This window comes from Elephantulus edwardii, unplaced genomic scaffold (assembly GCF_000299155.1).
Source record: "Elephantulus edwardii isolate Elephantulus edwardi_28Jun2011 unplaced genomic scaffold, EleEdw1.0 scaffold00014, whole genome shotgun sequence".
NCBI classification, from domain to species: Eukaryota; Metazoa; Chordata; class Mammalia; order Macroscelidea; family Macroscelididae; genus Elephantulus; species Elephantulus edwardii.
The window spans coordinates 27,064,786-27,079,261 of NW_006399764.1; the positions used below are offsets into that span (position 1 = coordinate 27,064,786).

Consider the following 14,476-nt stretch of genomic DNA (forward strand, 5'->3'; position numbering starts at 1 on the left):
AGGCTCAGAACAGCCAAAGCCTTGGCAGGCCTGAGAGCTCGCAGGCCTGGAGGAGGTCTGGACAGACGCCGAGAAGAATGGAGCAGCCGTTCTGCTGTTCCAGAAAGAGACTGTCCTGAGACATTGTCCCTCCAGGCAGGTCAAGGGCGCTTATATGGTGACTGATGCAATGTCCTGAGCAACGTCCTACACCACAGAGAAGCGGGCAACCCCCACGCTGGGCTTTTCTTAACAGAAGCTCAGGAGGTCTGCCGGAAGCTCAGGAGGTCTGCCGTGTAAGAGTCTGGGCTGTCCTGAGAAACGCCCTTGGACTTGGTCCCTTCAGTGTCCTGTGGCCTCCTGCGCCGGGCAGGGCCCTCATCCTGTGTGTTCTCACTTGAGGGTCTTGCTGAGGTTGGAGAAGCCGACACCAACACAAGTCATCAGCACCTTGTCCCCGCCCTTGAGCTCATCACCACACCGCTTGCTTTCAATTTTAAACATAATCTGGAAAAAGCTCTTCAGATGTCGCAAAAACTCTATCCTAAAAGACAAAAGAGAAAAAGGAAATGAAAAACGGAATTGATATTTTGTAAATTATTCCCCTCCCACTTCTACTCCCACCTGAAACCCAAGCTTTGAATTTCTCGGGTTAGCAGGAATGGCTGAAATCAGGAACTACATCAGTCCCCACAAAGGGCACTTACTCGGGGCTTACCCGGCCTATTCCAAAGGAACCCACACACACACTACAGCAAAACTGGACTGAAAACTATAAGGGCAAGGTTAGAGTCAAGCTTCAATACTACACCATTCAGTGAAGCACACATGCTGGAGACTGGATAAGAATTAGGGGGAACTTAGAGGAGAGATAAGCACAGAGAGGAGGAAACCACCTTTTTTCTCACAAATGGGGTGGGTGGGGGAACCCAAATGACTTGCAAACACAAGAAAAGCAATCTGTCCAGTCCCAAGCTCAACAACAGCCCATCCATCCACTCAACACTGACCAAGTGCTTACTGTGAACAGACCATGTTCTTGGAGCTGGGGCATGAGCCAAAAAGGCAAAAATTAAAATCCCTTCCCTCCTGGAATTGTCTATCTTGTGGGGAGACAAGATAGACAAGTATTCCTACAACCAGGAGAGAATAAAACAGATGAATGGGATCTTCTAAGAATCAAATACCTATGCGCATCCAAAAACTTTTCCAACAGGGTAAAAGGAAAGCCACAGACTGGAAAAATATTTGGTAATGACATGTCCAATAAGGAACTATTATCTAGAATACTCCAGCACTTCAACAAGATAAACAAGCCAATTGAAAACCGGGCACAGGATATGCACAGACACGTCACCAAAGAAGACATTCAGATGGCAAACAAACACATGAAGAAATGTTCAAAATCCCTAGCTCTAAGAGAGATGCAAATCAAAACAACTATGAGATACCATCTCACCCCAGTAACAAGAGCAAAAGTCAACAAAAGCAGCAAACAACAAATGCTGGCGAGGTTGTGGAGAAACTGGACCCCTTATTCACTGTTGGTGGGAGTATAAAATAGTGCAACCACTTATGGAAGGCTGTATGGCACTTTCTCAAAAAGTTGGAAATAGAAATATCATTTGACCCAGCAAATGCACCAGTGGGAATATACTCTAAAGAAACTAGAATTGCCACCCAAACAGATATATGCTCCCCCATGTTTATTGCTGCATTGTTCACAATGGCAAAGAGATGGAAACAATCCAAGTGCCCAGCAACAAATGAATCAATAGAGAAGCTGTGGTATATTCACACAACAGAATACTATGCAGCAATGAAAAACAAGGAACTCATATTATACAAAATGGATGACCCTGGAGGATATTATGCTGAGTGGAATATATCAGTCACTAAAGGACAAATACTGCATAGTGCCACTATTATATTGGTGAAACACTGCGTCAAAATAGATGAGGGAAAGAGCTGTCGAAAAGAAATATAAGATTAGGCATTACTTGCATGACAACAGCCCAGAAGAAGAGGTGCACAGTAAAGTGGACTGGGGGGTGGAGGAGGAGGGAGGAAACTGTGCAATGATCAAAGAATCGTGTGGTTTTTTTTTCTTGTCAAATCGAATCCAACTGGATTCAAACAACGAGGGAATGCAGCACAGTTTCTTGTCAGTAGATCACCAGAGCTCCCCTGAAAAAAACTTTTTTAAAGAGAAAAGAGAACTGAGGGGTGAGTAGGGAGGAAAATGTACAATGAATGAATGGAAATCCAAGTTTTCTGTAAACTTACGTTAAAATAGCAATTAAAAAATAACCATGCCATCATGAAACTGCCAAATGATTCTATTAATTAGTGGCCAAAAAAAAAAAACCAACCCCCCCCCCAAAAAAAAAATCCTATGGAAGCATTCCTGGTAAGTGCTATATGAATGGAAACAAAGCAAAGTTGGCAGATTCCCGAAGGATGCAACTAAGGATGGTCTGAGTGGGCCGGCACAAGGCAGTGTTGCACACAGTGGCCGCTAAGACATGGCTGGGAGCCCCACGGGCTGTCGGTCATAAGCTCCTGGAACACGGTGATAGTGTCCCACTCGAGGAGGCATCTGGGGAGCCTCGCTCGGTGGAAGGAGTCGGATGCAGGCGGGCTGGCAGCTTCAGCATCACTCAGGCCAGCCACAGGCTCTGGAAGTACACTGGAGGTTCTGGTCAAGTGGCAATAGGCACAAGCAGTACAGCAATTATAATTTTTAGAAGATAAATTTGGCTTCCCTCAAATTAAAATCTTTTGTGCAACATGGGACATTAACAAGAAAATGAAAAGACAGCCTACAGACTGGGAGGAAAGATCTGTAAACCACACAGTCTGATCTCCAGAATATGCAAAAAACTCTCAAAACCCAAGAGGGAAAAGGTTAAATGACACCCGGAAATTAGCTGAGGATTTGAACAGACTTTCTCCAAGGAGGACACGCGTTATTTCTGAGGAGCACGTAAGATGCTCAATGCCGTCAGGTACTCGACTTGCTCTCTGCCGGAGTGAGAACCGACCCGGAGCTGACCCTCTCGTGGGCTTCCGTTGTCATACACTGCCCTGAAGAGACCCTCCAGTGGAGGCACTAGCGGACTCGAACCTCCAGAGGTACAGCCTTTGCCTTGGCACAACTGTACAGTCCACCACCCGAGCTCCCTCCGCTCACCGCCTGGTGCCGAGTCTGAATGGACTCACGGCTAACTCTTCAGCTGGTTTTCAAGGCTATAAACAGCAAGGGAGGAGACTGCCTCAGTTTCTCCCTCAGAGCCACTGGTGGGTTCAACCCATGAGATTGCCTTTGAGTCCAGTGCAGCTCCCTATGGGCCACGCCATCAGAGCCCTCAGAAATCAAAACTACAGACAGACAGACAGACAGACAGAAACACACACACATTACACTCACAGGGTGAACACCATTAAACAAAAGGCAACAGGTAAAGTTCAGGTGAAGGCGTATAGAACGGAAGCTACATTCATGCCGGTGTCAATATAAAATGGTTGTGCAGGACCTCACAATGTGAAATACAGACTGACCACAAAAACTACTGTGACGTGGACCCGGGCGCTTGGCTCCGCCTCCTCTCTCTTCCTCAGAGTCGCTGACAGATTCAAACCGCCAGCCTTTCGGTGAGCAGCCCCACCGAACTCACTGGGCCACCTTCAGAGCCCAAACGTGGCCACTAACTGCACTCCCAGGTGTGTACCCAAGACAAAGGCAAACCTGGTTGCTCACAGCAGCACAGCCGATAAGGGCAGACAGCCCAAATGCCCTTCAACTTGAACGAGGAGCACCCCCAAGGGACAACACTGACTCTCACTAAATACTTTCAATTTGATTTCAACCATGACTACAGCATCGATGAACCCTAAAACACTACACTATGTCGATGCTGCCACCAGTGACCACGTATTGTAATATCCTACTCGGATGAACTAGTTGAACAGGCGCATCTGCTGAGAGACAGAAAGTGGACTAGTGTTTGCCGAAGGCTGGAGAGCAGGGAGTGGGGCTGATGGACACTGGGCCTCTTTCTGGGGTGATGAAAAGAATCTAAAACTAGGCTGTGGCGATGGTTACACAACTCTTTGCAAATGTATTAAAAAACCACCGAGTTATATGCTTTAGATGAGCACACTGTAATTAATGCATAAATTACTGTTGTATGCCATCGAGTCACCTGTGACTCATAGTGACCCTCTGTACAAGAGCTCTGAAGCCTGCCCTGTCCTGAACCAGTCTCACCGACTGACACACCTACCCTCACTGCCCCAGTTACTGTATCAATCCATCTCATCTGGAGTCTTCCTTTCCTGCGCTGTCCCTCCACCCTTCTAAGCATGAACACCTTCTCCAAGGATCGGTCCCTCCTGGCCACACGGCCAAAGTATGTGAGACGGAGCTTCAAAATCTTACCCTCCAAGGAGAGACTTGGTTTCACCCTCTCCGAGATGAGTAAATTAGAGCGCAAGAATTTCAAATAAAGACACCAGTACCTACCTGTAGTTTTAAAAAACCCTACAGCACTGGCACTGGTTCCTATGCCCATCCAGGCACAAACCCCGCAGGGCTGCTTCCTGTCTTATCTGGCCTCTCAGTTCTAGAGCCCTCAACCGTGGGGGCTGGAGGGTGAGCGGTCCCTGAAGGACAGGGGCACGGTGGAGGATGAGCGCTGTCCCTGAGGGCCCCTGGCCTGACTCTGCCTCCTCTCCACCAGGGGACATGGTGATGTGCCGCTTCTTCTCCACCTTCCAAGCACTGGTCGGCCCGCCACCTCCTGCACATCCTTCCTTGTCAGTACACCCACATGGCCTTGTCCTCCTCTGACAGCCTTCTGTCTGTGCAGCTGTTCTTAGTGTCCGCTCTGTCCTCAGAGGATTACCTAAGCACCCCACGGGCGATGACTTACCCTGTCATCGAAGCCGGAGCGAAGCCTGCCAGGCCGGGCTCGCTGCTGTCTGCTTGCCCTGACCCCTGGTGAACTGGTGTATAACTGACAGGAACACTGTCCAATCCCATGTCCCTTGCCATTTTCCAGGAGCAGCCGCTGATCTGACCACTGGGCCACAGACGTTTCCACGGGCTCATTTTTGGATGTAGCTCACCTTTCTTCCTAGTCTTATCTTGGAAGCCCCATGACAGTTGGGTGGGTGGTGGCTGCCCAGGAGAACCCTGGCTGGGAACTGAACCTGGGCCTCCTGTGTGGAGGTGAGCATTCTATGGGCCCTCCACTGCCCTCCCTTTCTGATGCAGGTTCTAACCCTGAGTCTCCTGTAGGTACTTCTGCCAGGCCCCCAACAGAGACATCCAATAGAACTGAGGGAGAAACGATCTCAACGCCCTGAGACGCCCTGAGCTGTTAAGGAACATCGGCTTGCCCCCTGTTGCCTCCCCGGCTCACTATGCAACTCAAGCTTTACTTTCTTTTCTTTGGTCTCCACCCCAGTACCACCACCTCCCTCACCCCCCCGCTAGGAAAGAAAAAAAAGCAAACCTCAAACCCACAGATACACAAGTCCATGCCCATGGGCCACACGTCCAGCTGGCGGCCGCAGTGCACCCCACCTGGGGAGGACAGAAAGCTGCCCTGTGTGTCTGCTGGTGTCCAGCTGTCCACACTCTGTCCCCGGCCACCAGCCAGGCCGTGAACTGCCCCTCTATGCTCCAAACCACTGCCAGTCTCCCAGCTGGTGGGCTGTAGGGGACCCCACACCCAGGTGAGTGTGTAAAAGCTGCACAACTCTGGGGTGTTTTTCAACCTCTGGGACAGCTGGGTCCACCTATGACAGGATGTTCTGCCGGAGCCCTGGGCCAGCGTGAAGAGAAGTATGAGGGGGGGCCAGCGTGCTCCAGAACTCCCCACTTCAGGTCCACAACGTCAGCTGCCAAGATGACTAAGCTGTTAGATGTTGTAGGTCAGCTCCAACCCAGATGACCCTGTACACAGCCTGGGCCTGGCCATCCTCACAAGGACGGATGCCCACTGCGACAGTCACTCTGTCAGTACACTGCGTGGAGGATCTTTTCTTATGTTTTTTACTGACTCTCTACTTTTCTAAGCATCATGGCCTTCAGGAACCGGCCCCTTCTGACAAATGCCCGAGATACTTGAGACAAAGCCTCACTATCCTCATCTCTAGGCACATCCTGGCTGCATGTTCTCCGAGATGGATTAGTGTGGGGAGTTCACAGTTAACAGAAAACATCCTTCACCGACATCACAATTCAGGGGATCGGTTCTCCAGCCTTCCTTATTCAACTTCCAACCTTCACATTTACATGAAGTAACAAAGTATCATGGCTTGGGTCTTTAAACTAGTATCTTTTGCTCTTCAGGAGTTTAGAAGGGATCTCTGACAAATCTGTTCAATGCACTGTCTTCATTTCCTACCTCCTGCTTCTTTGGGTGTTGTCTGTACATTTAAGTAGGTGGCCAGGCTGTTCTTCCGAGGTGCCTCTGGGTAGATGTGAACCTCCTGTTTTGATTCACAGCCAAGCACTCAGTGATCAGAGCCACCTAGTGACTGCAGTCATCACACAGCAGCTCTGAAATGATCTCCAAACCCTGCTACTCTCCGTCAAAGTGTGAAGGTACTGGTGCAGCTTGGGGCAGGCGAGAGGTGGCCAGCTGCCCAACTGGGGGCCCTGGGCCCACCCACTGAGAGCTGCTGACCTCTTCCGAACCATCGATCGCAATGACACGCCAGATGTGTTCTCAGAGGTGCCAGGCTCTGCAGTCCTTCAACTACCATCAGGCCCATGTCCACTCTCGGTGGCCCCAGTGAACCAGCAGGACGGCCAGCTGTGCCCACGGGGTTTGCAGAGACAATCTGGAGGCAGACTGCCAGACCCCTCTTCCGAGGAGCCTGTGTGGACTCGAACCACGGCCCCTTCACTTAGCAAGCTGACTGCATACAGCGTGAGCTGGAGAGCGGCGGACTAGCCTGAGGGCAGCGTTCATCCAGGCAGGGGCAGGGTGTGTGAGCCGTGCCCAGCTCCGTCCAGCATGATGGACCACTCGGAGGTTGGGATTCAGACAGGGAAGCAGGGGCCTGAGGAGCCGGTGTTTGACATGGACAGCAGCTCAAACCCCCCCAGCACCTCCACAAGCAGCAGAAAGAGGTTACGTAACCAGGTGGTGAGCATTATGTCAGACTCCCAACTAAAGATAGAAAGGAGCTCGTCTTACTGCAGAATCCAACACGCCGGCGCCCTGTGGGGAGGAACGAGCTGCGGTGGCCCCACGTCCCTGAAAACAGCCCCATCCACGTGCTTTTCTCCTGGTGTTAGCCCTGCTTGCAGAAAAGGTCAGCAGCTCAAAGCCACCCGCTGCTCCACAGGAGAGAACTGAGCAGTCTCCTCTCACAGATTCACAGGCTCAGAAAGCTGGTGGAGGGTGGCCAGGAGTCAGTGCCAACTCGTCCACAGGGCAGCGGGTGGGTCTTTACCGGGACAGGCTGCCAGGCCTTTCTCCTGTGGAACAGCAGTCGGTTCAAATGATCTAATGGATGACAACCACAGTGAAGTGCTTAACTGAGGCCAGGCAATGCTCCTTAGAGGCAGGGCAACGCCAGGGAGATCAGCTCCGCTCTAACAAACAGGGTCACAGAGTCCTACTGAGTCCTTGGCAAGGTCAGGGCTCGGTCCATCACGGCTTAAGTCAGAGCCAGCTCACACATGTCACAAAGTAGGTAACACACTGCCACGGCGGCCGTGAGCGACTGGGTTTCCCCCACACTGGGGGAAGTGCTGGGTTTCCCTCGCGCTGGGTGTCCAAGGCTGCTGTCCCTACAGCACTTCCTCCTCGTCCTCCCACGGAGCGGCTGGTGAACACACCAGAGCTCCCTCAAACTAGACGACTGTGGTGACTTCCCTTCCACACCACACGCTTCCTCAGGAGAAAGAGGGTCATGTTTTCCAGTAAAGGTTTGACAGCCACACTAAGAAACATCTCCTCTGATTTCAGGATCTGTGACTTGGTGACACGAGGCTCTTTAGACAAACCCAAACATGTGAGCACAACCAGGAGAAACATGCTGAGCCCAGAAGGCCTTGCTCTCAGTTCTCCTGAGAAACGAGGCTCTCAGTGCAGACATCCCACCCACCTCAGGCTGCACGCAGCAGCAGCTGTGACAGTGTGGTGTCCAAAGCTCCTGATCCCAGAAACGAGGCTCTCAGTGCAGACATCCCACCAGGAGCAGCTGTGACAGTGTGGTGTCCAAAGCTCCTGATCCCAGAAACGAGGCTCTCAGTGCAGACATCCCACCAGGAGCAGCTGTGACAGCGTGGTGTCCAAAGCTCCTGATCCCAGCCAGTGTCAACCACTCTGTCCCTGTGTCCCCTTCACAACCCATACAAACACCAGGCTGACCTGAGCTCCTTCCTGTGGGAAACAGTAAAAGGGTCCCGACCAGGTACAGGTGTCCTGGCAATAACCTCGTGGTCGCTCCTGTGGGAACACCGACGGCTCAGCGGCCGGAATCTCACCTTCCCGACAGGAGACCTGGGTTCAATTCCTGGCCAGTGCGCCCCTGCTGAACCACCGCATGTCTATTAGCAGAGAACTGTGTGTCCAGGATGTTCAACGGGATTCAGTGAATCCTCCAAACCAAGACAGACGAGGAAGAAAGGTGTGGTGACCTACCACCAAATCCACCAGCGGTACCCCATGGGCCCCAACGGTCTAACCAGCCAACTGTCAGAGGCAGCAGTACCTAGCAATGTCTGTCCTGTTGAGGGTGAGGTCACCAGAGGCAAACAAAATAAAAACACACTCCGTCTTTCACAAGTCGATCTGCCAAGCTCTGTATCCGTGACTAGTTTCTAGAACAGTCTCTCGCTGAGGGTCTGGCCTCTGCAGCTCACACAGAGGTTGGGAGCAGGAACGAAGAGGGGTCAGAGGGACCCTGGTGTCCATGGCTTCCAGCCAGGTCCTTGTAGGAGCGACTCCACCCACTGGGCCTGTCTCCCCTCAAACGCGTCACCCACATGGGCTGGTGCAGTGGCGCCGACTCCCAGGTGACCCAGTCTCGGGCTCCCCCCACCGTGGCACACTTTACACACTTGCCGACGAGAACAAGGTCCTCTCAGCACCCTGGTTCTCGGTCTCCTCGTCGTGAACAGAATGTCTCTCCTCTGTGTCTGTTCCACAACCCCCTCTGGCCCTGGTGTGCACCAAGCTCCTGGTTTCCACGTCCTAGGGGACTCCAGGCAGCCCTGGCCCCTTCTCAACGTGATGGCACTGCCATCCTTCAGTTATCACAGTACTGTACCTTCCAGTCATACAGCATCGGTACCGTGATAACCGAAAAAGGGCAGTTCAGTCTCAGCTCTACCCGGATGCCTCCACCCACGAGACCCACAGCGGCTCCCCTCCCGAGAAGGGCCAAACACACGACATGAGCACACGGGTGCATACAGGACAGCGTGACACGCACCCCCCCCCTCAGTGCTCACGGTGCTGTTTTCTGGAAACTTCCCTCACTAGCTCTAGAGTTAGTTCCAGTTTCCTGATGAGCGGTTCGTTCGTGAGGAGAAGCCACTGTTTTCCCCCTCAGGGGCTGTTCTAACACTTCAGGCCCCGGCCCGTCCACAGCTTCCCCACGAGGCCCGCGCTGCTCTGACCTCTGCCTCGGCCCTGACCTGCAGTCCCTCACACACCACCAGCTCTGACAGAAAGCTGGCCGTCTGACACACAGCAAGGGAAGACTGCTGGGGAGAGACAGGCTGAAACCCCAACTAGCTCAGAGGTGGGACAGAGCCAGAAACCAGAGCCGAAGTACAGACAGGACAAGAAGACACACTCCACATCGTGCAGCTGTGATCACGTGGGTGAAAACAGAGGGGAAGAGGAAGGAGGAAGACCAGCAGGACCAAGAGGAGGAAAGAAGATGAGGAAACCGGGAAAGGCAAGCACGGGAATGTGTGCAGGCGCCTGCCAGCTCGCAGAGACAAAACAAGCAGGCCTGGGGCCACACGACCAGAAGACGGACAGGATGAGGGGGCTGCGAGGGAGGGACGCACTCACGTGTAAGGGGACAGTGGTCCCAGGAGGACTTTGGAAACGTCCTGCTGCCCGAGGGTCATGAGCAGCAGAGCCAGGCTCTGATTGGTGGAATCCACACAGCCGCCCTGTAAACACAAACAGGTCAATGATTAATTGTGTGCAAACCAGACACCAACAGGGCAGCTGGGCTGCGGGATGGAAGCACATGGGCTGGAACTGTGAGGGACAAAGTTCAGGCCCAACAAAGGCTGGCCCTGGTTTTGGAGGAGGAAATGCTATCTGGGTGCTGAGCCCCAAAGAGAAGTGAGGGCTGGTGATCGCCTCGACGTGGACGGGCCTGGAAAACGTCCTCTTGCATAAGATCAGTCACCAAAGGACCAACAGCCAGTCTCATTTACAGGAAATAAACAAACACTTAAACCAGAGATATCGATGGTGACTTGGGGGAGGAAGCTGGTTTTGCCTGGCAGGTTTTGTTGATGTAGTGGAATGATTTCGTAAAGGACAGAAAAAATGGCAGGACAACCTAAGGAAGTGATGTCACTGTTGATATGATGGGCATTTTGTTACGTACATTTTAAAAAAAGAGCACAGGTGTTAACAACTTCATCTTACTTGGATCCACAATTAATACCCTTAGTACCAGCAGTCAGGAAATAAGGAGACGCGTTGCACTGATAAAATCTGCAGTTAGGGACTTTTCCAAATTATTGAGGAGTCATAATGTCAGTTTGAAGACCAAGGTGCATCTCATTCAAGCCATGGTCTTCCCCATCACTTGGTATGCATCTGAGGGCTGGACAGTAAATAAGGAGAGTAAAGAACATTCCATGGACAGTCAAAAGAATGAACAAACAGGCCTTGGAGAGGGTGCAGCTGCCGTGCTCTTTGGAGGCAAGAATGACAAGGCTTTGCCTTACATTCTTTGGGCATGTTGTTAGGAGGTGCTATTGCTTGGGGAGGGACCTGATGCTATTAAGGACAGAGGGTCAGCAAAGGAGAGGAAGACCCTCGACCAGGTGGACTGACACAGTGACTGCTGCAATGGGCTTTTGTGTGTCAGGAAGTGTGAGGACGGCACAGGACAAAACAGGGTTTAGATCTTTTGTTATGACTTGTACTCGATTCGACAACAGCTAACAACACAACAACAATTCTTACATAAACTAAGGGCAATCTACCGCAGTATTTCTAATTCTCAAACTAGCACAACAAATCACCCACTCACTCACTGCCTTCATGCTGAAACTGACTCAGAACTGATGCCCCAAGCGGGTTTACAGAGGCTATAAATCATACAGGAGACTGCCCACCTTTCTCCCTCAGAGCAGCTGGTGGATTCATACCGCCTGCCTTTGGGTTGACAGCACAGCTACTTACCCACTAGACCTTAAGAGCTCCCCTATCAGAATGTCACTGTTAAGTGCCATAGAGTCGAGCACAACTCATAGAGACCCTGTGAACAACAGACCTGAATCCTGTCCTCTCCTGTGCCACCTTCATCCCGACTTACACACCGGAGCTTACTGCCACAGCCACCGTTTCAATCCACATCATCAAGGGTCTTCCTCTCCTTTGCTGACCCTCCACCTTTAAGCATGATGTCTCTTTCCAACGAAAAGCCTTTCCTAACAATATGCCTAAAAGATTCAACCACACAGAGCTTCATGACCGCTGCCTCGAAATAGCGCCCTGCTTGTACTTTCTCCAAATACGTTTGTTCTTTTGGCAATCTGTAAGGTATTTAGTACTTTTCTCCAACTCAAAGGCATTGATTCTTCTGTCATCCTTATTCACTGTCCAGGTCTCAGATGCACAGCAAGTAATTTTTTCGAGAAGGCCGTGGCCTGAATCAGGTTCACCTTAGTTTTCAAACAGACATCACTGCTCCTCGGGTATTTGGACTGACAGCAGACGTGCCCAGTGCAATGTCTCTTGTTTTCCTAACTGCTGATAACAAGCTGTTGACTGTGGATCCAAGCAAGATGAAACAGTTGCAAACTTCAATCTTTCTCCATCATCTATGATGGTGTTGCTCACTGGCCCAGCAGTGAAGAGTTTTGTTTTCTTGACGTTCAGATGTAACCCTTCATACTGAAGTCTACTGCCCTTGATCTGCAGCAAGCACATCAAGTCTTCCCACTTTCAGTAAACAAGGACAACGAAAGAAATGTACCAAAGTGCTTGCAATCAAAAGTGAAGTTCCCTTTGTGTCACAGAAGCAATGGGCACTTAGAATCTTAAGACTGTTAAGGATTGAACTGGACCTGGTTCTGGAAAGAGTTAAGTGACACTCGGAGAGATCTGAAATGTGAAAGCAGACTGGTAGGTGGGTAATGGGTAGAGGATGATGCAGAACCGTAAAAACTTGACGGCTTTGAAGAGAACTCTGATCAAGGCTCAGAAAGACTGAGAGAGCCTCAAAGTCTCCGTCATCACAGAGAATATAATATCTGCGAGGTCATGGATAAGCCAGGTGACCCAGGTGACCAGGGTGTGTCCAATGGGAAGGGATGAAGGCCTGCTTCACGTATGCCACCCGCTGTCCCATCCTCACCTTTCCAAAGCCCGATCATGCTGTGACCCCACCCTCTTCTTCAGAGAACAGACACTCTGATATTCTAGTGCACAGAACAAAATCTGTTCTGGTACATTCTTTTCAGTATGAACATATAAAAGAGAGCCTCGTGGTGTCGTAGTTAAAGCATTCAGCTATGAACCAAAAGATCAGCAGTTCAAACCCGGAAAGATTAGAGCCTTGAAAACCAGAGAAGATCTCCTCAGTCCTGCAGGATGATCACGAGGAGTGGGGCTCCACGTGCCAGTGGGTTTGGGGTTTTGGGTCAAATACAAACCCAGATTTCCAGCTTGAAAAATTTGCCAACAGTGAGCATCCCTTCCCACAGGGAACAGAAGGGGGGTTGTCAAGAGGTGGCCTCTCTGGGGTCAGGACAGGATCTGACCTCCCACCATCACCCCCACCTGCTCCACTCTTATACCTCACACCCATCCTTCCCAAGGCCACCCTGGCCCTTTCCTCTCTCCCCCCCCCCCCCCACCCTGTGCCCACCCTGCAGGGCTCAGCCCTGACGGCCAACACTGCCAGAGCCGTGAAAGCAGCTGATCTCAACTGTTACAGGAGCAGACCAGACCCTGGACTAACATGGGAAGAGGAAGCAAGTGCTGAGGAACTGGAACCAGGCAGCTGGAAGGCGAGGCGAGGGGGACGGGGGCAGCTCAGAGAGAGAGGTGGGGGCCTCGGGGGGCTCAGGAGAGAGGCGGGAGGCAAGGAGGTATCAGGAGAGAGGTGGGGGGCATAGGGAGCACGTACCCTGTAGATCTCCTCCAGAAGCAGCTTGGCACAGTTCCGGCCCAGATCCTCAGGAAGCACGGCTGTGCCCTGGCCCTGAGGGTTGGAGGCCAACTCAGCACTGAGGAAGGTACCATTGGTGGTCTCAGCAACAAGGGTCAGCCCAAAGCCTGGGGACCTGGGGGTCAGGAAGGACAGACACTGAGCTCTGGGTGAGCCAGGCCAGGTGCAGACACACCAGCAAAGGGGAGGAACACAGACCTCTGAGATCATCCTGCCCGGACACTTCCTGCCGGTCCCGACAAGACTTACCGGAATTCTCCTAGCCTGGTGTTGCCTGCTAGGCGCCCAAGTGAACCCTGTGTCCAGCAGCCTGAAACCGGACAGATCCTGTCCCCCTCACGACCACCGCTGCATTACGCCCACTGCTGCTGCAATCGTGGTGCGGCCCCATCTCCCCAAAGGTCTTTCTCTCCAGCTCAGACTGGAAAGGAACCCTGACATCTTAGTATGTTACGTGATGGACTTGGAACCAAAAGGTCTGGGGTTCAGATCCACCTCAAGTGAAAGATGGGCAGTTTCCTGGAAACACCTACAGCTCTGGGAACCCAATGGAGGTTTTCATGGAAAGGATCCGTTTGAGCACTGTGTGTCTGGTTTGGCTTGGTTAAAAGACTGGAAATGCACCATGATTGAGCATGTGCCTGTAACTAAGAGGCCTGCAGTTCAGACATACAGCTGATCGGTGGAGAAAGCTGTGGCAGTCCACTTCCAGAATGATCCAGGCCTTGAAAACCCGACAGGGGGGCCCTATGCTACCCCGACGTGCTACAAATCAGTGCGATGGAGGTGGGTGTGAGTGTCAGGGTTCTGTGAAAGGTCGGTGGTCCAATCCGCCCACAGCACCCGAAGAAAAGTCCTGGTGACATGCTTCAGTGAAGACCACAGCCGAGGAGTCCCCTGACCTCCACCCTAGCGCCCAGGGTGTGAAGATCACAGCCAGGGAACCACCCCCCAAGCTCCAGTCTATCACCCAGGGTGTCTAAACTGCAGCCAGGGAGCCCCCTGAGCCTCATCTACCACCCAGGGTGTGAAGACCGCAGCCAACGTGCTCCCAAGGCTCCACTCTAGCACCCAGTAGAGCTCTACCCTAGAG

The 14,476-nt window shown here is 51.9% G+C and overlaps 1 protein-coding gene across 1 annotated transcript in view; it reads right to left on the minus strand.

Annotated features, from left to right (window-relative positions):
• Positions 1-372: 372 nt before the first annotated feature.
• RCL1 (RNA terminal phosphate cyclase-like 1) overlaps positions 373-14,476 on the minus strand; it is a 41,250-nt gene continuing 27,146 nt past the window's right edge. The window contains exons 7-9 of the mRNA XM_006881314.1: positions 13,342-13,498; positions 10,032-10,135; positions 373-523 (exon numbers count right to left, since the gene is read on the minus strand). Of these exons, the coding sequence (XP_006881376.1) occupies positions 373-523; positions 10,032-10,135; positions 13,342-13,498 (412 nt within the window). The remainder of the gene's footprint in view (positions 524-10,031; positions 10,136-13,341; positions 13,499-14,476) is intronic.